Source organism: Metopolophium dirhodum, chromosome 1, assembly GCF_019925205.1.
Source record: "Metopolophium dirhodum isolate CAU chromosome 1, ASM1992520v1, whole genome shotgun sequence".
Lineage (NCBI taxonomy): Eukaryota > Metazoa > Arthropoda > Insecta > Hemiptera > Aphididae > Metopolophium > Metopolophium dirhodum.
The window spans coordinates 117,634,785-117,660,274 of NC_083560.1; the positions used below are offsets into that span (position 1 = coordinate 117,634,785).

Below are 25,490 nucleotides of genomic sequence, written 5' to 3' on the forward strand. Positions count from 1 at the left end.
GGTTGTCTTCTATTAGGGTATTTTTCTAAGTACATACGAGAAGCATTTAACGCGTTTTTATGGCATGCATAAAAAGTTTCTAATATTTCAGAATACTCAATAAAACTGAAAGTAAGAGACATCTTCAAAAAAAATTTTTAAAAAACTTAAATAAATAAAATTTGAAAAGAGAGGTTACAATATTGTTTTTAGCAATAGGTAAAAAATAAAAAAAAACCTAATAAAATCTTAAAATAAGTCTATACATTGGGTAGGGATTAAGATAAGATTTAAGATAAGCTTGTTAAACATTGTTACTTCATCAAAAACACTACAATAGTGAACACAATATTGAAAATGACTACCTTTGAAGATGTTGGAGAGTTATATATTAAGTATCAAAATAATAATGGCACGCAAACAGAAGTAGATTTTTATAAAAACCAACTTCAAAAAAGCTTTGAGGAAATGGATAACTTGCGTCAAGTAAGTGTATATAATAGTGATTTTAAAACTGGGTGCCATGAGTATTCACTAGGTGTGCTTGTTGAAAACCACTGGTATATAATATGTAATAATATTAACACTTAAAATATAGGTAGAGAATACATTTCTTTTTTTTTTACTTTATACTTTAAAAATACATTCAGAATAGGTACATATTTTACATAATTATTTACAGCAATATCACACATTGCAAAACATTTTAGTGGCAAAAAAAAAATAAAAGCAATCATTATGCAGAGGAGGAGGTGGTTCAACTGGACACAGAAAAAAAATCCGACACAGATGAAGTTGTAAGTTACTAAAAATCAATATTCTCTACTAAAGTTAAAATTAAAGACTAAAGTATGAACATAAAATATACAAAATATTGATAGTAAATGAGTAATTATAATAAAATTAGACAAATAATAATAATAATTATAGAGCAAATAACATTAAATATTTACATTAATTATTTAGGTTATATTGAAAGTTAGGGAAAAAAGGCTGACCGAAAAAGTTGTAAGTTATTAAACTGTATATTAAAAAAAAAAAAAAAACAGTAAAAAAATTGTAATTATTAAACGCATTTCTTTACAGACATTACTACAAACAAAAAATTTAAGTTTGGAAGAAGAAATTGTAAGTTTTAATCTTACATAATTAATAATTATACACACGTTTAAATTAAAAAATATACTGTCATTGTTTTTTTTAGGAAAATTTAAAACAGAAATTTGCAGTGAGCTAATGTGAATTAAATGTAAACAATAATAAATAACAACAATTAAAAAAACTAAAATTAAATTTATAATAATATGTATTTCAATCATTACAGGCTCTTACGCAAACTACTAGCTCAAATATAGATGAAGTATGTGAAAAAGTAGAAGGTTTAGCAATAGATACTGCTACATACTCTGATCCAGACATTAGCCATATTAATAATTCTGAAGTAATAATTTACTACATAATGAATTGTCTACTGGGTGATTTTTTTTTATCATTGAACATTAATATTTTCAATGTGTTTACAAGAAGTGTAAATGTTTTTGAAAATATATTTTTTACATAGTTTCAAGTCGTTTTACAAAATATTTTTATTAAAACATTATATTTTTAAATATATTTTATCCATATAATTAGTAAAATATAAGTATAATAAGTTTTTTACTTTATTGAAATTACATGGAGTTTTAATTTAATATTCCAAAACAGAATATTTTTCTAAATATTTCGATACTTAAAAAATTATAAGGATAAAAAATATTTTAAAAATATAACGTTTAAATAAAAACATTGTTTTGTAAACGACTTAAAACTATGTAAAAATATATTTTCAAAAAAACACTTAAACTTTTTGAAATAATGAGTGTTCAATCATTTTAAAAATTTTGATATTAAGTTGAAGTTGTATTCTTTTAATGCGTTAATGATTAAATTCCCAAAAGTAACTATTAACAAATTATATATTATAAGTTATAATTATTTAATAGTGTTGTATAATATTGTGAAAAATATACTTACCAGCGCTTTTTTGCGATTTTTGAATTTCCACAATTGTTATAAGCATTACATTCTGATTTATGGTTCGAACATTTGCGTTATTTAGCATAAAACAACCACAGAAATAAAGAATCATGATAGAAATTACTAAATTATTATTTGCATATGAATATAATTTGTACGTATAACGTGAAGCTTATGACGTATTATGAAAAATGTAAATTATTTTTGTAGACTGTATCTTTAGTGTATTACTTTTATAAGTCATCAGCTGATATCTCTGATTGCCAACGTGCAACGCTTAATAAGTTAGTGATGGCAACTTGTTATCAATTACGGCAACTGTTACAAACTGTTCTCAAAAAATGTCCCTGATATTTTTTATCATCACTAAATAAGTGCAAGTGTACCAAATACACAAAAAGCGCCTCGTATAATTCAGTTTTTAATTGATTGTATTGGATCAACGACCGAATGAAAATAAAAAATTTAAACGCTGCAATCCTTAAAAATAATATTCTTAAAAAATGGCAATTTTTAATATGTTATAAAAAGATTTAATTTAATTAAAATTTTTTTATTTTCAGTACTAAAAAATAAAAACAAAAGAAAAATAAATTATACATGTAGCGCTAGAGTCTATAAATGATAAATAAAAAAAAAATTAAAAAAAATTGATTAGAAAAAAAGTTATTCCAAAAGTCAGTTCTATCGGTTACACCGTGTATATATGTTCATCTATAATAGTATAATATATTATATAATAAGAAGTCGATTGACGATTTTCTTTTATTTGGCATTTGCACTCTGCAGTCTGGAGACCTCTCTCCACTAATCTATGAACACGTGTTTCAAAGTAATATTATAATATTTGTTTAATACATTATTAAATTTAATTACGTAGTACGTTTATTTTCAGAAATTATTTAAAAGGCGACGATATTCAGTTACGGGAAACATAGGAGACATAGAATAGCCCAAAACAAATCAAGGTAATTATTTTTTTTTTTTAGGGAAGGGTGATTGTGTGTTTATGCGTGGAAGTTTGAATAAAGAATGTAATTAGTTGTATACATTTTAATTATTTTGTAGCGTAAGATAATGTTTAAATAATTTTTTTTGCAGATCATTTCTATATCGAAAATTTAAAACGATGACTTTAATGAGTTTAAATAATGATAAACTAAGCTTTATGAAAGAAAAAAAAACTTCAAAATCAAGATCCATGGCTGCTATGGTATTTATTACATTCTTTTTTAATTTTGCTATCATGAAGTCATTTATTACGCTTATATGATGGCGTTTAAACGGTTTAACATTATACCGTTTTGAAACATACACTTACCAACGTACAATATAGCAATTTTTGTTGAACATATGCTATGTTGTACGTTAGTAAAACGGAGATAACACATGCTGGTACTACATGCTCTTAATAATTTAAAACAGTTTTATTTGCTTATTTGTTTTCTTACAGTATTCGAGTATCAGAGCTTGCGGACTCAGAGATACATTTTTTTATATAGTCATTGACGACAATGATACTTTTGATTGTGGTTTTATATGGATAAAGACTACAAAAATGAAAGAAATATATGACAGTCAGCGCTAAAATAACATATTGCAGTTGCAAAAGTAATTTTTACTTTTTAATTAACCTTGATTGAATATTTAAGCATAAATTATTGGTTTTTTTTTTTATTCAAATATTTTTAACTAATAAATTTTCATTTATTTAATTGTTTACAGGAAAACTAATACCGTCTACAATCAATACTGATTCTGGATATATGGTGCCGCCTCCTCCTCGTCCTACAAAAATTCACGAAATATATGACATATGCAGATGCAAAAGTTTTCTTTTTAATTTTTATTTATTTATTTATTTAATATTTATTGCAACGATAGAATATAATATATACAATATTAATAAAAATATAATTTAAAAATTGCAGTACCCCCTATAAGCGAAGCTTGTGCTGGGGGCACGGTTCTTATTGTTTAAAATGAATACATAAAGATAAATATTGGACATTAGTTAATTTAAAAACAAAACAAACAAATTAAAATAAGAGATTAACGTAACTAACAATATAAGAAAAAATTAAAATAAAAATAAAAAAAATACATGATAAATTGATAACATATTTTTATTGAGTTGTGTATAAAATTAATTAACCTTGATTGATTATTTAAATATAAATTAGTCCTACCACTACCAGCTATCTCTGTTTATCTGTTATCACAACCTGTTATTATTTCATTGGTAATTCATATCTACATTACTGTAGTTTTAATCCAATTGCCCTACAGGGTATGATTATCAAATAAATAAATAAATAATTTGTTTTTTTTTTATTTAAATATTTTTAACTAATACATTTTCATTTATTTAATTGTTTACAGGAAAACTCATACGGCCTACAATTAATGATTCTGGATATATGGTGCTGCCTCCCCTTCGTCCTGTTCAACAACCAAATGAAAAGACTATCAATGTCTTTATTTCATATTATAACTTATCTAAAACTCAATGTGTCTGAGAAATATATTTATTTTTTTTTTATATTTATTAATATAATACTGTTATGGACGTCTCCAAATCCGAGTTTGTTCGCTAATAAGAAATACGTGGTGTATGAGTTATCACTAATACTTTATTAATATAATCAATTTTAAAAGAAATTTAGTTGTACAGAATACTTAGATTTAAATAATTAGACTTAAAAGATTAACAGAGGTTCTGCTCGATGGTCTGACAGTACTACACTAACTTTTATACAGACAGCGAGACACAGTAGGGGCTCGCTCGGGCTCAAAACTGTCCACACAGCGAATTCCCTTAGCCCGTGTGACTCTGCCTGTTCACATATTAATATGCTTACACACTATTATATATTATACTATTATTATATATCATACTGCGTATAGCATACAGACAGGGGTTCACAACAATACGAAAAAATATATATTATGGCGATCCAAAATATCGTAATTTTCACCCCATTATTTCAATCTTAGGGTTGATGGACATTTTCCAACAGTAAAATATGACTTAGGATAAACCCTTCTGGATAATTAAAAAAAAAATCAGGTTGATAAGTGCATCGAAATTTTCTTTACTATTTTCTTTTAAATGTAAATAAAATTATCGTATCGTCAACTGAGTATTACAAAAGACTCTTTCGCACAGGTAGAGGGTATACAAATGACCGATTTGAACTTGGCTGATGCATGCATTTTTTAAGAAGAACAATATTATGTAGGTCATTACTCATACAACTGTAACATTTAATACTTGTATAATATACTTGTCTTAAAATGTTTGGGTTTCTACTTTCTAGACAAAAAGAAAAATGACAAAGGTTTCGAAATGTCAATTCAAATCGAATTTGATGCAATGTAAGTTTAATATTATTATTTTAATTATTAATTTTGACTTATTTAATGTTTAGTGTCAGAGTGCAACCAGAACCACCCGTTGACGAACCACCGCCACCATCCGTTGACTCAGATGACGTATGGCATCGTATAGACGAACTACTCATGGCCGTAAGGTAAGCAACTTTAACATTATTTACCTATATTTCTTTTTAATTTATGATATATGGTGTTTAGTCGAGACGAGCAAGTGTCACCACCTGTCATAAATATGTTGGACCTCTATGCTTACGAAGAGCTGCATTTGGTAGATACCGATGATGATGATGAAATTGAATCGATAGATACTGATGATGAAATGACAGATGTCGAAATGGAATCATCAGATACCGATGAAACAATGTCCGAAGTTTATTCCCGGTTGTATCAGATGACGAATTGTAAATAATATTTATATAATTAATAAATAATGTCCTTTTATTATAATTATGAATTTTTATTTTACAAATATATAATAAGTTTTAATATATTATGTACAAGATTCAATTTTACTACATGTTTCATTCAATACCCTTTCATCATCACTATAATCTTCACCCCACATAAATTTGTCCAATGCTTTCGAGACATATAGCGACAATGGCTTCCGAATCTTCTCCCCATAAATCATTTTGGTTTTCTATAATGGTAAATATATTAAAATGCATAAAAACAATAATAAAATGAACGTATCATCTGTTCGTTGGTCATTTTGTTCATCGCCAACAGAGATATTTTCTTCTTGGCTTAATAACGTGCTATAAAATACTCGTTTTGGTATATTTGATAGCTATAATATATAAACTGTATTATTTTTAATTGTAATATGAAAATAATTTAACTCACCATTTCATAAAATTCGCCATTCGCTAAAAAATCAATGAATCCTGTTGATGTGTCTGGTGAATTTATAGTAGACACTTAGCTGCTGGTACACGACATTTTAAAATATTTTAAACACGGATACATTATAGTTTTACTACGTATGACTTGGTAAAAAATCGGGGTGAAGACTGATGATGAGTGAAAGGACGGCTGTGGTTATTCAGCTGTGACCTTGCAGGGTACAGTCGGCGGCGGACAAATGGTCAGCTCCCATTTCGCCGCCATTTAATTTCACCGCGGTACCGTTTCGCCGAATTTATTTTTTCGCAGTTCCATTTCGCCGAATTTATTTTTTAAGTAACTCTTTAACTCTCAACTTAAGATTACTCAACAATTATTCATTGTGTTTAATTAAATAACTAATATTGAACTGTCAGGGTCTTAAAATATAAAATGTGCCTAATTTAAAATATTGACGATGAAAATCATTAATTCATCAATTGATAATACTCATAATAATATTATCCCAAATCTGCAAAATAATTTGATTTTTTATACTATTTTTTTTTTTAAATATTCCTGTTGTAATGACGTGAAGTGTGAACTATGAGATTGTGATGCGTGGTAGATAACACCAGTGATTTGAACGCATTGATATTTGCATAAATGCATAATAATCATGACTGTCAGAACTAGTAAAAACTCTTTTCTTCAATATTCGACATTATTATTTAAAAATTGTGAACAGTAAATGCCCAAATACGTACTGGTGATAATCATATGGCACTGACTGTGGTAACTTTGCAATTATCGCTGCGACGACACACTATTCATTCTATTTTATTTATATAATTATTGGGGATTTATCAATCGATAACTTCAGAATTGAGATAGTATAGCACTAAGATCGTTTCAAACGATAAATATTTCTGATAAATATTTCTCTGTGTCTATTTATCACTTTTCAAATCACAAATTCATAACCATGTTCTAAAACAAAAATAATTTTATGCGGCGAAATGGGTCGGCGGCAAAATGGGATTAATTTGGCGGCGAAATGGTACCGCGGCGAAATGGGTTACGACCGGACAAATGTATGTGTGTGTGTGTTTTTGTTTGCGTTATATTATCATAATATACGTATCATATTATACACGAATATTTTTTAAATAATTACTTTCCGACGCTTAACCATTACGTACACTTATAAATTGGAAATAATATAGAGTCTGCTTATTAATAGATTATGATAACTGCTCACAGCAATGTAATAACTGATAATGCGGGATAACGCAGGTTTGTGCTGTGTGGAGGGTTGTAGCGTACGTACACAGTCGGGCGACAGTGGTCTGCCTTGGTGGAGTGGTGTTGGCGGCGGTGGTTATGCTAATTTTATAGTACAATATTTTGTTATAATGAGAAGAAAATATTTATAAAATATTCATTATTCAAGCACTTTAAAATATTATCATTTTCCAAATGCTGTGTGGGTACCAATAAAGCTCTTGTTAATTTTGCGATGGTTAGATGGATTTAGTATTGAGGTCAAGAAACTTATCATGTCTGATATATATCTGATATATGTATTTTCCATTTTAAAAAGTTATACTGAAAACATTGAAAATTAAATGGCGATTCTAATTTCTAACCTAAGTCAAAACCTAAGAACGTAAGGTAATTGAACATAAGGTATATTAAAGTTTAACTAAATACCGTGGTCCTCCATGATTTTAACCACGTCTGGTCCAACAAATAATTGAACATATGGTAATTGAACATTATTAGCGGATGGAGATAATTGAGGGGTGACATTTCAAAACGTACTATTGCCAAAAACTTGATTTTTCAGGAAGAGCAGTTTTCTGTTTTCGTTGAATGAAATCTCATATAGTGATAACTGATCTTTTAAAAAATAGATAAAATTCATCTGAATTGCTTTATTAAATCCAAATGAAAATTTAATAATTTTTTTAAAAGATATAACAGTAAATAAAAAAATAAAATCATAGATTTCGTCCAAAACGTGCTATTTCCGTAATTAGTGCGTTTTGCTTGGAATTAAAGTGAAAATATATTTTAATATTTTATTTGGCTATTTTCCAAAACGCACTATTTCCATCAATAGTGCGTTTTGCCCTAAAACAAGAAAACCAATATTTGTGATAATATAATAATAATAAATTTTTGTATTTTTTCAAACATGCTTTTCAATGGAGTGAAAAAATGTTTTTTAAATAAACTAGGTTTATACTATATAATAAAAAACTTACAAATATTATCAAATAAATTATTTGTTTATTTTGATTTTTATCACAAGATTAACTTAAAACATTTTTCTTATTAAAATAATAATAAAATTAAAAAAAAATTGATAACTTTTTTAAATAAAAACAATAAACTGAGTATCATGAAATAAAATACTTAAAAATATAATCAATATTCACACATCATCTTCGTTGTATTCAATATTGTCATTAATATCATCCACTGTAGTTGTTTCTTTAAATATATTGGTATAAAACTGCTCAGCTTCATTGGGTATTGTAAAGAACTTCATCAATTTTCTTACATCATTTTGTTTTTTTATACTAACATGGTTTAATCTTTGAAGCTCAGGTACCTCATTCAACTTTGATAGATCTACGTTTTTTTTTAATACTTGCTTACGAGTAATATTATCTGTGTATGTTGCCGAAACTCCAACAGTTTTCATCCCAGATTTATATGAAAACACTTTTTGTTGGGTAGTTTTGAAAAAATTTGTTTTTATTAGGTCTTTTACAACAATTTTGTAATTAAAAAATTTGAAATTACAATCATATATATTAACAGAAGTGAATTTTTTAAAATGTTCATAATAAGTGTTTGGGGAAACTATAACTTCCTTATATTCGCCATATTTCAATATTATTACTAGTTATTGACTATGGTGTATTTTATTATTTGTTTATAAGTAAATAAATAAAACAATATTTTATTATAGTCGTCACGACTCACAAGACGGTAGACACGAATAATAAAATTCACGATGCACTACACCATCAGTAAAGATCAGCGGATAGCTGCAGTATTTTGTTAATAACTTTTCTATTAATAGAAATTGTAAACAAAGTAATGAATTTATCATAACTCCTATTACGTAACATCAAATAAAAATGCTCATTTTCATATCTTATTCAATATTAAATATATTAAACGATTATAAGTTATAAATATTAAAATTAAAATTAAAACTTCACTGGAAATAGTGCGTTATGAAAAAAATTGTCCCCTCCACATAAGTTGCTTACATGGTTTTAATATGGGCAATAGTTCGTTTTGGACTAAAAAAAAAAATAGTACGTTTTGAACGAAATTTACTGTGGAAATAGTACGTTTTGGATGAATTATACATTTATGAACCGATTTTTTTCATGGAATAGATGATTAAAGCTTAATTCTGATAGCACCAATCGACTTCCCGCCTTTTTTTCCATAAGAATCGATGCATATCTCGATTTTGTATATTTTGGCAATAGTACGTTTTGGAATGTCACCCCTCAATTGTTGTGTTGAATTACACAGTATGAATAAGAACTTTTTCACCATTTTAGATACTTCTCAAAGTGTTTTATTAATGTTCTCTAGTAATGAGTATATTTCATCTACTTGAATTTCGCTGACTTTTATCGTAATTGAACATAAGGTATTGTGGCACGACTTGAGTTACCGAGGTCGGCCATTATAAATTATTAATATCTGATAAATAAACAACACTAGAGCGATTGGATAAAGTCGTGTTTTATTAATTTAGATCGAAAATGGTATAACTGACGGGCTGAATGTCGAACGCACGCGGTTGTCGGTGTCTGGTCGGTTCGTCCCACTAACGAACACAGAGTCGCGTCAGACAGTGGGCACCGTTCGTCTTGGTCGATTTGTACGCTTTAAGCACTCGCGGTGCGTTCGACTTGGCGCATATCAGCGCTCACACTACAACCGTGACGTCACAATATCTGAGCCCACGTAATCGGTCCACGCTCACAAACGCTCAAACGAAATAGGTAGTGCAGCCAAAGCGTTCACGCTATGGCGCGTTGACGAACGGAACAAAGCGCTTACACTGGTTATTATATAGTGATAACTACTATTAAAGTTTTAATAACACTTTTGAAACGTATTTTAATGAAATGTATCCCTTTGTACTTTAAAACCCATCTTGTTTCGCATTGCTGTGGTATTTTTAATTTTTTAATTTTTTGTCTTCTTGTGATTCCAAAAATAAACTGTTCCTTAGTGAAGAACACGACTGAAATGAATAAAATTGCTTCTAATATACCAATTGTATTATGAATAGCTGAAACATGTTTTGATGCATCTACTAAAACAAGATTGAGCCTGTGTGCATAGCAATGCACATATGGGCATGGGTTTTCAGACATTTTTTGGATATATTGCTGAACACCATTGATAGTCCCCGACATAACAGAAGCTCCGTCGTATGATTGGCCAATACAATTTTTTATATCCAAATTAATAGAACACAAAAAAAGTTGAATACTATCGGCAAGTGCTTTTGCATGCAATTCTTTAAGCTCAAGAAATCCAAGAAATCTTTCGTTAATACGATTGTCACTTATGTAGCGTACACAAATACTCATTTGTTCAACATTTGATTCGTCTTTAGCTTCATCGACAATAATACTGTAAAAATTACTTCCATTTTGAATTTCTTTCACAATACTTTTTAAAATAATTTTACATGACACATTAAGAATTTCATTTTGAATTGTTTTTGAAGTGTATTTAGCATTTTTTGGTAATGTATTTAATTTTGTTTTAAAATCGTCATTTTCAAGTCCAAGCAATTTTACCAACTTGATAAAATTACCGTTATTTTAAAACGGGTCAATATGAGTTTTTAAATTATCATCAATATAATTATTAGTTTCTCTGTGACCACGTAAACCAATATCTTGTTTCCCGCAATATAACCCGCATCTGATCAACGATCTCACAATTTCCCGATTATTTACAATGTCTTCTTTTAGTTGTGTATTTAATTTTGTTGCTACAGAACCAGTTTTTTTAGCAGATATCCACGATTTATATTTTTCAAGAGACAGTTTATGAATATTTGAAGACTTGTGTTTTTCTAACATGTTTCCAATATGCTTCCAATCAGAATAACCATTAACAATTAAAACTTCATCTCTGTAGCCGGAATTATCACTAGTGAAATGGCGAAAGTAAAAACAAAATATCGAATCTCTCATTTTCGAGTATTCTAACCATTCGTATTTTGAATACCACAAAACATTAAATGCTCTCTGTTTTCCACCGATGTTTCGTCTTGGGAACGTAATGTTGGGTTGATTGGGCCCGTTTACAACGTTTTGACTAATATCAAAAATATTGTTTTGAATATCGCGATCATTGACACTTATTGTTGTAGAAGATTTACGATTTTTTTTAGAAGTAACAGATTCATCAGATTCATCCGATTTTGAAAGGGAGGCAAGCAAACGTTTCATGGCCTAAAAAAAGTATTTATAAATAAAATAAAACAGAATTTTAGAATATCATAATATATAAAGAATGGCAACTTGTTTTTATGTGTGAATAACTAATTACTATAATAATATAACAATCTACGTGTATGTACTGTACATATAGGTATTAGGTATGTATTTGTTTTCGTGTAAGTATTTAATAATTGCGCAAACAATTTGTTAAATATAAAATAAATGGTTATGCCTTAATAAATAGCTAAAAAACAAAATAAAACTTACCTATTTGATGTATATGCTCAGCACATCAACAATTCGTAGATGGATTTCCAACAAATTTTAATATTTAAATTATTTAATTAAAATGTGGATTCAGGTATCGCATATTGGAAGTTCACAGCAGACAGAATAATATTACGAGTACACGTGTGACCGTGACGTGTGTCAATTAACAATTGGTGGTTGGGTGATGCCCATTTTTACGTGCACTTATTATATCTTATCGAAGTTCCATCGGCAGTAGTTGGATACACAATTTTTACTGGATAACTTAAATCAATTTTTGTCTCAATCCTTTTCCGACATTAAAATTAATTGTAATTATCTAATGTGTTAACTGATGATTGATCAAACAGATGCCAGGCATCCCGCGACGGCTCACTTTTTTTACTTGTGAATAATTGGAATAAAAAATTAAAATATCAAAAATCGAGTCTTATACGTCACCCGATATCACTCCTCTACAACTTTTAATTAAGGTATTTTGCTCTAAAACCATTCAGTAAGCCGGATTATTGGAACAAAATTGGCATGTTTTTGTACGGTATTTTCGCCCGTGTGGCGTCCTCCTAATATATTAGACACCACGAGACCTAACCAAACCTAACCTAACCTTTGTTTTATGAAATAATACCTTTTTTTATCATATCTAGAATCTAGATTGTATATCAAATATATATTTTTGTTTCAAATTTATATTTTATTTTTATAGAGATTTTTTATTTCTTTTTAGTTTTGTTTCATTTTATTTTATATACATTTTTGTATCAAATAAAGAATTTTTTAAGATTATTACCAAATTTAGATTTTTTATAAGATTTTTTTATCAAAATAAATATAGATTTTTTCATATTTGAATTTTTTAAAGATTTTTTTTATCATTTATAGATATTTAATCAAATTAACTGGATTCCAGGCACAAAGTCCATAAAACCATCGACAAAAATACCCATTAAATATTCATATACAATGAATACAATTACCATATATGACTTAATACAAAAAATAAATAATTACAAAAATAATAAAGCTATAATCAATGAAAAAACAAAAATCATAAGCAAAATAAATTACACAGCTGATAAGAAAATAATACAAGTCAAAGAAGGCATATTAATAGATTTATCACCACAATTAGAATCATTACCAAGTAAACAAGAAAATGTAAATCAAGTAATCAATGAAAATGACAATATTAATAAGCACAACAACTCCATTAGCAATGCCATTAAGTATAAATTAATGTATAATAAAATTAATGCCTTCAATAACAATATAAAAACAGGCGATAAAGAAATTATTTATGATAAAGAAGGGACATTAATAAATATTTAACATAAACAAGTCATTGAATTAATAAAAGAATATTTACCACACTTGGGACTTTCGTCTCCGCCTATTAGGAATATTTTTTTTTACAAAAATAATAATTTGTCTATTAAACACCGGACTTAACATCTTATTACTTTACCAAACATTTGGATGGAGTCTAAAAATGTTAGCTGGTATCTTCAATAACTTAACGCAATTTATCATGCATAAACAACATGAAAACCAATTCAAAGAAAACACAAATGATAACAAAACACAAAAGAAGATGTCAAACTACAACTTCAACCACAACAAGATGCCTTGGGAAAACCAGAAAACAATTCACCCAAAGACATACCAGAAGTCAAGTATGTCTAAGATACAAAAAATATATATATCCATATAACCATGTAACTATCATTTTTAACTATTTAACAATTATATTATTTTAAACTATTTAACCATTATATTATTAAAAAAAAAAAAAATCTTTTAAACCATTATATTATATAAAAACTATTAGAAGGATCACAATACTTCACTTCTCTAGACCTTAACAGTGGGTTTTTTCAGTTACCTATTAAATTTGACGACCAATATAAATTAGCATTTACCTCCATACATGGACTAATGACTTTTACTAGGCTCCCACAGGGATTTAACAACAGTACCTAGTGCTATATTTCAAAGAATACTAAATGAATCATTCTCACCCTTATTATATAAATCATTAATCATATATATAGATGACCTAGCCTCATATGGAAATAATTTTAAGCAATCATTAGAAAATTTAAAAAAACACCTTTATTATGGACAAAATGAACTTTTCACTAAAAACAAACAAATGTTTTTTCTTTAATGATAAAATCAAACTACTAGGACATAATATTTCAATAAACGGGATAACCCCGCTAAACAGAAACATTAAAGCTATTACAGAATTTAAACAACCAAAAACACAAAAAGACATTCGATCTTTTATAGGAATGTGTTCATATTATAGAAAACACATTAAAGATTTTGCAAAAATATCACACCCACTTACCGAATTAATAAAGGGTGATATTAAACTAATTAAATGGGAAGAAGAACAAAAACAATCATTTAGCCTATTAAAGGAACTTTTAACTTCTGAACCACTATTAAAACACTTTGATGACGACAAAGAGGTATTTCTAACCATAGACACCTCAATTACAGGCTTAGGGACTGCCTAGAACAGCCAAACAATAACAATATTTTACACCCAATAGGATACGCATACAGAAAAATATTAAGTAACGAAAAAACTTACTCATCAACTACCTTAGAATTATTAGGATTAGTTTTTGGTGTTACTTACTTTCGAGAATACTTATGGGGACAACAATTTACGGTATTCTGCGATAATATTAGTCTCCAATATATTTAAATATTGTTTATAAATTAAAATCCAATTTAAATATTGTTCAAGCACTGGTACAAGTAAATATGCAAAAACCAGTGAATGAACTACTGTTCATTCATTAGGATTAAGGTGTTTTACTTTTTACTAGTAAATGAACACAGTGCATTTTATTTTAATATTTTCTAATTCAACGTAAATGTCAATACATTTCGTTCACAATATCCACCTATCTTTGTTAAATTGTAATTTGTATTAAATAATCAATGAAATGTTTAGGTACTCAAAAATATAGCAATGGTCAAAAGTAAAGCAACAGAAAAAATAGAAAAAGTATCAAAAGAAAAGAAAAACTATGTACGATTTAAATATACTGAAGAGGAGTTTGTTAATGCAGTTAACAACAACAAGATGCATTGGGAAAACCAGAAAACAATTCACCCAAAGACATACCAGAAGTCAAGTATGTCTAAGATACAAAAAATATATATATCCATATAACCATGTAACTATCATTTTTAACTATTTAACAATTATATTATTTTAAACTATTTAACCATTATATTATTAAAAAAAAAAAATCTTTTAAACCATTATATTATATAAAAACTATTTAACTACAAATAATTAAATTATATACCTATTATATTTAATTAATTACATTTACACTATGAAAATATTCAATCAAATTATATAACTATTAACCATATGAAACATATAAAAAACAACAAAATCAATATTATATAACTTTTTCTCACCATCAAAATTAAAAAAAAATTTTCCGAATTATATCATATTATGAGGGCATAATATTAAAAAAACTGAAGTGGATTTAATGATATCTAAATCATTGCGCCTACACAGCTTCATGATTTAATATCATCATAATACTATTAAATATTATTTTATTACCAGAAAACCACAATAAATATCTGTACCCATGTACCCATTATATTACCCAAAATTATACACAATCGTACTTATTATAAAACCAAATTACAAAACAATATCTAATAAACAATATAAAAATATAATAAATATATGTACCCATGTACCCTGATACTAATCAAAAGGTACAAAAAACTATGAATAAGTAATAACCATGTATATTATACATATGTACAAATGTCACTAATCTTACAATAACATATTTTGTATTATACCCATGTATTTATGCAAAAATAAACAACAATTTAATATGGAACAACAAGGTACAAAGATCAATACCTACTATAAGTAGAACCCCCATTTTGATACTCAGATCAGTCTGCTCACATTAGCCAATACTGCCTTACACAGTTTTTCATACACACCGTCTTAGCTCGCTACACTCGTAAAGCGCTTATTAGCTTAAAAATACTCATTTCAAATCTTTTAAAATCTTGTTGTGAATTATTAAAATAACTTTTATTTAACCACAAATTGTACCTACTTACATTATTTCAACAAAACCAACATCGTCAATACTCATTTAAAATTCTATCATTATTCAGGTCAAGAAATATCAACCAGGTAAGAAATTATAATAAAATATATTTATACAATGTCTATTGTCTATGGTAAGTTCATCATCAACGATAAGTTAATTAAGACACGCAGACTCAGGTGCATCACGAATCATTATATCCTTCGTTTAGAAATCTCCACACTCACTATCCCAATCAATCGTAATAATTATAATATGCTTTAATTGGTAATAAAAGATAGGATAAAAGTCGCTATTCCAAATCCCTTTAATTATTATTCATTTAAAATAGCTAACTATACCAACTCGGTTAATATATTATTATAAGGTGAAGTTTTATCAATAACAACGTACATGCTTATTTTTAAATCATTACATTCGGTAGATTCAATGTTATCAATTTTAGCATCATCAGCTTAAAATTTAAAAATGTCATTGTAAATAAATCATTATCTAATACAACTGCTAAGTTAATATTAAAGATGATATCACAAAATGATTTTAAGGATATTTACTACGAACGATTATTACTTGTTTTGCAGTTTTTTGGTGATAAAATAAAATACCTAGTTGGTGGGCTAAAATCCATTGATATGACTGACACAGCAGCATCAATGGCTAGTAAATTAATGGTAGACATGCCATCATTTATCAGAAATAGCAATTGCAAAAATAATTTTTGTTCTGTAAAATATATTGAGACAACTTCTACTATGATGTCATTAAATAAAATTAACTACGAGTTTTAAATCCAAGGAGAATTGTATGAATATCTCAGAGAATCAGAAGAGAAATGTGTTTACTGTGCACATCAAAGGATATCTTCAATTCACCCTACTACACATATTTTGGTTGAGCTGATTTCACTGCCTGACGGTAAATATAAAATGTTATAAAAATGTATGATCTATTTTTTTTTGTCGTGTCGTGCAAAACTACATATAATACATTCTAATTTAGGTTTAGAAGCATCGACCAGTACAGTTAATATTGAGAAATCTTCGGTAACATTGGTGAGACAAAACTTTGCGAAACCAAACAATAAAAAATTATGCAAAATAGAGAAAAACCTAACAGCTATTTCGGAAATGTATTACCTACGAGGGGTAATTAATTTTCATGGTGGTGACGTCGAGGGCTACGGTCAGCCACTATACTGCCAGCGCTTTCCGAAGCAACGGGAAATGGGAAACCTATGACGATATGAAAACAAAAGTTCAATCCACTAAACAAGAATACGATGTAGAATTCTTAATTTATACAATATGATGTTTCCAATTTTTAACTTTATTTTTTTCAACCAATTTAAATTATTAAATACGATTTTCAAAAAATATTCAAAAGGAATTGAATAAAATAGGTAAGTGTATTATATTTTATTAACAAAGGCCAATGTTAACTAAAAGTATTTGAATAATTATAATTTTACTTGAAAAAATAAAATAAACACTTTTAAAGGTATTATTAAATGCTATTATATATATTTTTTCCGGTTATACAAATCGTTACGAATAAAATAATAATCATGGGTACAATTAGGATTACAAATGTGACAATGATAGTACTTATTTTATAAAATATATACTTAAGAAATGTTGTGTTTATATTATATTAATTAAAAAATATTTTTTCTCGTACCCTTAATTTTTATAAAATTGCTTCTGAGCGTTTTTAAAACCATTTTAGAGTCGATAAAACAATTGTATAATAACCATGGTATTGGTGTTCACACTGGCATACACACCACATAATATCATAATAGGAATAGCTGGTCTAATACACGTAATCACCATTATTAGTTATTGTTTTATTTGTGTTTGTATTGAATATAATATCGTGTACTCTTGTGAGTTGTATGTTATATAGGTAGGTATCTACATTTATTCAGATTCTTTACGATACGCTATCGCATGCCGTCGCTTTTGCTGCGCGAATATAATATAATAATATTATTATTATGATGACACTGCAGCTATACTGAAGTATGCCCTGTCACGTTACCATCAGCATATTATTATTTCACAATTATTGTTAAAAGGTCTATACAAATTATATAATTATATAAGTCTATATATAATTGTTATATATTTTTGTCGAAGCAATGACAGGCTCGAATAGCATAATATACATAGTAATATTATATTATAATAGTTATTTAAAATTTCTAATAAAAACCGTCGTTAATGGGTAGGTATTACGATATAGTATGACAACATGGGTTTGATCAAAGGCAATGTTCTATGTACAAAATCACCATTATTTGAGAAACTGGGAAATAATACTAATAAGTAGTTATTATTATTATGATTAACAGTAGTAGATTCGACGTAAGGGTCGTTGTGTCTAATATATTAATTAGAATAGTTAATACTCTATTTACTATTTATCTAATAGTCATTAATCATTACCATTATTATTATAAAATGTAATGATAGTACATATTTTATAAAATATAATATACTTAAAAAATGTTGTGTTTATATTGTAATATTTAAAAAATATTTTTTCTCGTACCCTTAATTTTTATAAAATTGCTTCTGAGCGTTTTTGGAACCATTTTGGAGTCGATAAAACGATTGTATAATAACCACGGTATTGGTGTAACAGTTAAACACATTTTTAAATTATGATTATAAATATGTACAAATGAAATAACAATCGTTGGTACTAGTTTGGAGTCAGTGGGACCAATACAAGCCGATGGCGGTACTGGGGTAACGTTACACCAGTACCGCCAAGGGAAAATTGATTTTCCCGAGTTTGGGGAGGTGTACAAATGTTTAAATTAGGATTACAAATGTGTACAAATGAAATAACAATCGTTGGTACTAATTTGGAGTCGGTGGGACTAATACAAGCCGATGGCGGTACTGGGGTAACGTTACCCCAGTACCGCCAAGGGAAAATTGATTTTCCCGAGTTTGGAGAGGTGTACTAATGTTTAAATTTGGATTACAAATGTGTACAAATGAAATAATAATCGATAGGATACTTTTTGACTTTAATTTTCAGTTTGGTGGTACTGGGGTAACGGACCTGTTGGTTGATTGTTGTCTTCTGCGATGAGCGAGCAGTTTCCTTGTTATATATATATATGTTACGGCTAAAGTCCGAATTAAGCTAATGTGCATATTATCCGGATAATATACATATTATCCAATTTCGGACTTTAGCCGTGAATAAAAACTATTAGGAAATTGATTAAGTATACATTACCCGGCTAAAGTAACTTTAGCCATCGTGTTATGGCTAATGTAAAATTGTAAAATATTATTAATAAGTTCATAATATATATTTTATTTCAATAAAATTGATTAATATAAGTTATTAACAATTAAATATTAAACTACATTTGATGAGGTCTACTTGAGCCCTACTATTTCAGAGAATATCATTGGTTTAGTAACTAGACCTTTTTTTTACATTTTTGCTTCATTTGGCAAGGTTCACAATACTTTAAATACATTAATATAATTTCTTGTGTGATATTTTTATATTTTTTCTTTGTCTCGGCAATCATTCTGTGTTTCCCCCCGTGCCCTATATTATAATGGATTTCATGAAGAATATCGTACATACTTTCGTGTTGAACGTAGTAATAGATTGTTGAATCACCACCGTCTATAGGATAAATCAATTTGTCTTCTCCGTCAATAGTTATTACTAGAGCTATGATTTTGATGACTTTTGCATTTTTTTTCTTTAAGTGCTATACAATTCTTACCAAAAACTAAATTTGTTTCGTGATTTAACAATGTAGAATATGTAATTTATTTTTTATTTTGCATTTTTTTGCATTTTTTGCATTTTTTGTGTTAAATGCATTTTATTGCATTTTTAAGGTCATTTTTACGTAATATTACAAATATTACGTTCATTTTATGTATTTTAACTAATTTTTGTTTATTTTAAGCTTTTTTAATACGTGTTGTAAAGGTTATCCCAACTAGTACCTATAGGCAATTAGTAATTGCCAATTGGCAATACTAATAGCACCTACTCCAGTCCATTGTTATTGAAAAAGTAATCTAAGAGTAAGTAAGATAAGATTACATATCGAACGAACCCAAAACTATATAGGTATACAATAGTAGCTTTAGTAGTGAATACGACACGTACCTATATGGTTCTACACCGATCTGTACACTATTGTATACTGAACAAATAATATTACGACTAATATTAAAAATTAATATTACAACATTAAAAATGCCAAAAATTAAGTCAACAGTAGGAAGCCGTTTACGTAGTTTTGTGAGTGAGTTTGGTGCCGATATTTTTTCTACGGACGGTATGGTGCTTTTTTGTAAAGTGTGTAATGTTGCAGTTGCCTCCGAAAAGAAATTTACAATTCAACAGCACATCAGTCGAGATAAGCATGCTCGTGGACTTCAACGAAAACTGAATGAAGTGAAACAAAATGATCAAGTACTAATATCTAATTTAACAAATAATAGTGATCAATCGTCATTTAATTTAGAGCTTTGTAAAACCTTATTAGCAGCTAATATTCCACTTGCTAAATTAAATAACACAAATTTTAGAAATTTTTTAGAAAAATATATAAAATTTAAAATCCCAGACGAGTCTACATTGCGTAAAAATTATGTTGAAAAATGCTATTTAAATACAATACGAAATATTAGACACTATGTAGGCGATAAAAAAATTTGGGTTAGTGTAGATGAAACGACAGACGTTGAAGGCCGTTATGTATTAAATATAGTTATTGGTACCCTGGAAGCAGAAAATTCAGGAAAAATATTTTTGTTATATTCTGATGTCTTGGAAAAAACAAATCATTCAACCATTGCAAAAGCGTTCGATAAAGCCATGTTTACATTATGGCCTGAAGGAATAAAACACGATAATGTCCTTATTTTTGTATCTGATGCTGCCCCATATATGGTGAAAGCAGGAAGAGCTATTTGCACTCTGTATTCAAAAATGGTGCACGTAACCTGTGTGGCGCATGCAATTCATAGAGTTGCGGAAGAAATAAGAACAAATTTTCAAGATGTCAATAAACTTATAAGTTGCGTAAAAAAAATATTTTTAAAATCACCATATTGTACACAAATGTTTAAAACTCTTGCTCCAGGTATTCCATTGCCACCAGAACCCGTAATCACGCGATGGGGAACCTGGCTAAATGCTGTAAATTACTATTGTGAGAATTTTTCTTATGTAAAAAAAGTTGTACTTGAATTAAATCATGATGATTCGACTAATATAAAAGAAGCAAAAAAACTTATGTCTGAATCAAGTTTAGAGGCTAATTTGATTTATATAAAATCTAATTTTGGTTTCATTCCTTCAGAAATAAAAAAGCTGGAGGCTTCTGGAGTCCTATTATCAGAAACTATTAATACAATTAAAAAAATTGAAACTACATTGTCCCTTGCTCCTAATGTAATCGGAGAAACAATATCAAACAAACTGAATAATGTTTTGATGAAAAATAATGGGTTCAAAGTTTTAAAAAATATATCTGCTATTCTGGACGGTGAAAATACAAGTAGAGATGGTATTCCGGAAGACCTAACTTTAAATGATATGGTTCATTTCAAATATGCCCCTGTTACTTCTGTGGACGTTGAACGAAGTTTTTCTTCATATAAAAACATTTTATCTGACCGCCGTCGCAGCTTCCTGTTTGAAAATCTTAAGAATCATCGAATTGTGCAATGCAATAATATGTGTACAGGTAAAAAAATATGACATATTTTTCATTAATTTATTTGGACAAACTCGAGTTGGGTCCCAGATTTCAAAAACAGCATGAGTTGGGTCCCGGTATACTTTATGTAATACACGAGTTGGGTCCCGGTATATTTTATAGAGTACACGAGTTGGGTCCCGGTATATTTTATAGAGTACACGAGTTGGGTCCCGATATATTTTATGGAGTACATGAGTTGGGACTAGCCTATTTGCGTTACCCAGGAGACACCACGTGGAGGTTGGCTAGAATGTCTCCCAAACATTTTGTTTTTTGTTATGTTAATATATGATTTTATTGATTTTTCAGAATAATTATACCAGGAAGCGGTTGAATTCACAAGTCAAATTTATACCTATTTTATTCATAAAACATATTTATTAATTAATATTTTAAAAATAAATTTTTTCACTCATCTAAGTACATTTTTTGGTCATTTTTTAAGTTCATTTTTTAGAGTTTTTAGGTCATTTTTGCATTTTTGTTAGTGCATTTTTGTGTATTTTTTAGGTCATTAAAATCCTAGCTCTAGTTATTACATCATATCTTTTTAAATGTCGGTAATCTGTGCTTGTTTTTTTTTGTTTGATTTAGCGTTTTTAATTTCTAATATTATTCCAGAATATTTTTTTTGTGATAAATAAATAGAATTCTATTTTTTTTCCGCAGTTAATTTATTAAAACACACGTAAAAATCGTCTTTTGAACTTATTTTATTCACATGTTACTCCGAACACAACTAAATTTAAACTGATGTTATAGGTAACATCAAGCGATTACGATAAAATTTAATGATCGCAAGATAAATGGTAGTACCTATTATCAATATTCTATATAGTTCCATTTTATCTTTGTATGGTTTTCACATCATAAAAATAGCACCATAAGTAATTTCATATCTTACGATTATATAATAATATATTATTTTGTACATTTTTTCTACCTAGTTACTTCATCCACCAATCAATGGATAATGCGCAAAATAGCCGGTTAATATACGAAACTATGATTCTAAATGTTAAGTGTTTACCTTATCCAACTATTGTGGATTATGTGCACATTATCCGGATAATGTGCACTTTAACCATGTTTCGGACTTAAGCCGTAACATATATACTTATTACCTAATGACATTTATAACAATTTTGTCTAATCATAGATAAATTTATATTTACGGTTTGGTCTATGGACAAGTAGCAAGCATCATCTATTGGTCTTGGGCTGACTGTATAACATTGTATACTGGTGTTTGTTCGTCTTCGCGCTCGTATCGGTCTTCGTTGGTCGATTGTTGTCTGCTGCGATGAGCAAGCAGTTTCCTTGTACAATATATATATACTTATTACCCAATGAAATTTTCAACAATTTTGTCTAATCATAGATAAATTTATATTTACGATTTGGTCTATATTATTGGCGCACTGAATCGTCGAATTTATCGATTCTTCGGTTTGATGAACAAATTAAATTGTTACTTTTCAAACCTCTAATAATTATGTACGAAATAAAATTAATAAAAATCCATATTATTGCTCTACAGCTTTGAAAATGATATCACTGTTTTTTTGTTTAGTGTTACGTCCTCTGAAAATAATTATGTTATAATCTAAATATTAATCTTTTTCTCATCAGTATTATTCTGATCATGGTTTATTTCTTCAGTTGTATTATTTTCTATACTATTTAATTGTTCATCACAGTTTAAGGTTAAAGTTTTATTATTTTGTACACTATTAAAATTTTATAATTTATTTATAATATTAATTGTATTAATTAAAATAATGTGTTTTGAAGACATATCCTGCCGATTTGTTTCCTGCCCGACCGCAACATGCCATGAGAATTAAAAAGCTGGTTACACATCAGACCAATAAAACACATACAATTAAAAACTTATTAGGAATCTTGCATACATGTATAGTGTATATTAATGTGTATGTAAATATTATAAAAATTAAACATATTATTTTATTTTAAATCACTTTATAGGTTGTGCTAATTATTATCAAATTTGTATATATTATTACCGGTGTATATACACATAACTTTATATAATATATGTAAGAGGATTTCAGCGCACTTTATTTGTTTTCTCTCTCTGGCCCACAACATAGACAAAACTCATTTACGCAGAATCATTTTTCCTATGTTTTTCAGTAATCTTAAATTGAAATCACCCATTATAAAAAAGATAGAGAATAATATCGACTATATGGTAACTGTATAATATAGTGAACACCGTATAGTGAATAAATACAGCTAGTATACGATGTATAATTAATATTATCTACCTATTATATCTGATATTTTGTGTTGACCAATGAACATCCGACGGGTCAGGTGTAGTTATGTACTATAATATCATGTACACTGTATTCCTACACCAGAAGAGTGAAGAGGAAGAAGAGTGAAGTGAAGAGGAAGTCTATAAAAGGGCGTGCTTCAAATAGTTAAATGCCTTTAGAGTTTTGACTTTCGTACTCTAAGTCTCTAACCTGTCTAACCTTTCAAGTTTCAGCGTATACCTAATTAACAATATTCACAATATCACCTATACCTATCATAATATTATACTATTTGACAATTGTATTTTGTAACTTCAAATTTATATATACCTATACTGCAGCGACGTCACAAAAGTATGTATTTAAACTTAATTTACATAACTAATATTTTAACACATTTAACTAATGCCTATATTAATATACAGTAGAAACCGTTTATAATGACACAGGTTGTAGTGACATATTGGGTGTAATGGCCTAAGATTAAATGTCCTGGTAAAACTCCTATATTCTATGTACTAATTTGTATCGTATTATGTGTATTATTGTAATTTGTACGTGAATTGGCACCTATTACTATATTTTATTTTAGTACAGGACCAGCTACCTAGTCTGCGCTCCACAAATTGTGAGTTATTTTTATTATTATTTATTTATTTACTATACATATTCAACTATTGAGCCAAGAGGGTTGTAGATATTTTATAATTATTAAATAAAACCTGACTAACCTAACCTAACCCTTATGGTCGAACAGAATAAAATAAATATTGACAGAGCTGTTAAAGCTCGTACTTATAAAATATAAAGATGCTAATAATGTACGGCTCTTCTGGCAAGACAAATAATAATTATAAAATATACTAGCTAGCTGGTCCTGTACTAAAATAAAATATAATAATAGGTGCCAATTCACGCACAAATTACAATAATAAAATAATTAGGTAATATTAAAATGTGGCGATTTGCGCCTATGGATATCTAATATAGAACGGCGATGCGCCACAATAGTATAAACGTATTGCCCTTATGGCTCACAATAATAAAATAAGTAGGTACAATAAATCTGACTGCACACCACACGTTGGTGTTCGCACAACACAAAATATAATATAAAAGGGTGTTTCGTGCCCACAATTATATTTAATAATGAATATAATATCGATATGCCTTTGAGCCCTTCTGGCGCTCACAATTATAAAAAACAATAATACATTTTACTATTTAAGTAAATAAACACTTAATAAATTATAATGACATACATCGATACAGCCACAACTCACAAGACTAGGGTGGCCAGATTTAATTTTTAGAAATCCGGGACACCAAAATTCAT

General features: G+C 28.2%; 2 protein-coding genes across 2 annotated transcripts; one reads left to right on the forward strand and one right to left on the reverse strand.

Annotated features, from left to right (window-relative positions):
* Positions 1–5,881: 5,881 nt before the first annotated feature.
* On the reverse strand, positions 5,882–11,729 carry LOC132953556 (zinc finger MYM-type protein 1-like). Its single transcript, XM_061025948.1, has 3 exons — positions 11,214–11,729; positions 10,410–11,072; positions 5,882–6,031 (listed from the first exon to the last, which is right to left on the reverse strand). The coding sequence occupies exons 1-3, from the start codon at positions 11,727–11,729 to the stop codon at positions 5,882–5,884; spliced, it is 1,329 nt and encodes a 442-aa protein (XP_060881931.1).
* Positions 11,730–21,383: 9,654 nt separating this feature from the next.
* Positions 21,384–22,211, forward strand: LOC132933685 (uncharacterized). Its single transcript, XM_060999967.1, has 2 exons — positions 21,384–21,854; positions 22,179–22,211. The coding sequence occupies exons 1-2, from the start codon at positions 21,401–21,403 to the stop codon at positions 22,181–22,183; spliced, it is 459 nt and encodes a 152-aa protein (XP_060855950.1). The 5' UTR covers positions 21,384–21,400; the 3' UTR covers positions 22,184–22,211.
* Positions 22,212–25,490: the final 3,279 nt, after the last annotated feature.

Excerpts from the sequence above, each read along its gene's own strand:
- LOC132953556 (XM_061025948.1), bottom strand. The coding sequence starts at position 11,729 with ATGAAACGTTTGCTTGCCTCCCTTTCAAAATCGGATGAATCTGATGAA. Across the intron at positions 11,073-11,213 it reads TTGTAAATAATCGGGAAATT|TTGGTAAAATTGCTTGGACT; the intron begins GTGAGATCGTTG and ends AATTTTATCAAG. Across the intron at positions 6,032-10,409 it reads AGCAATGCGAAACAAGATGG|AAAACCAAAATGATTTATGG; the intron begins GTTTTAAAGTAC and ends TTACCATTATAG.
- LOC132933685 (XM_060999967.1), top strand. The coding sequence starts at position 21,401 with ATGTCTGAATCAAGTTTAGAGGCTAATTTGATTTATATAAAATCTAAT.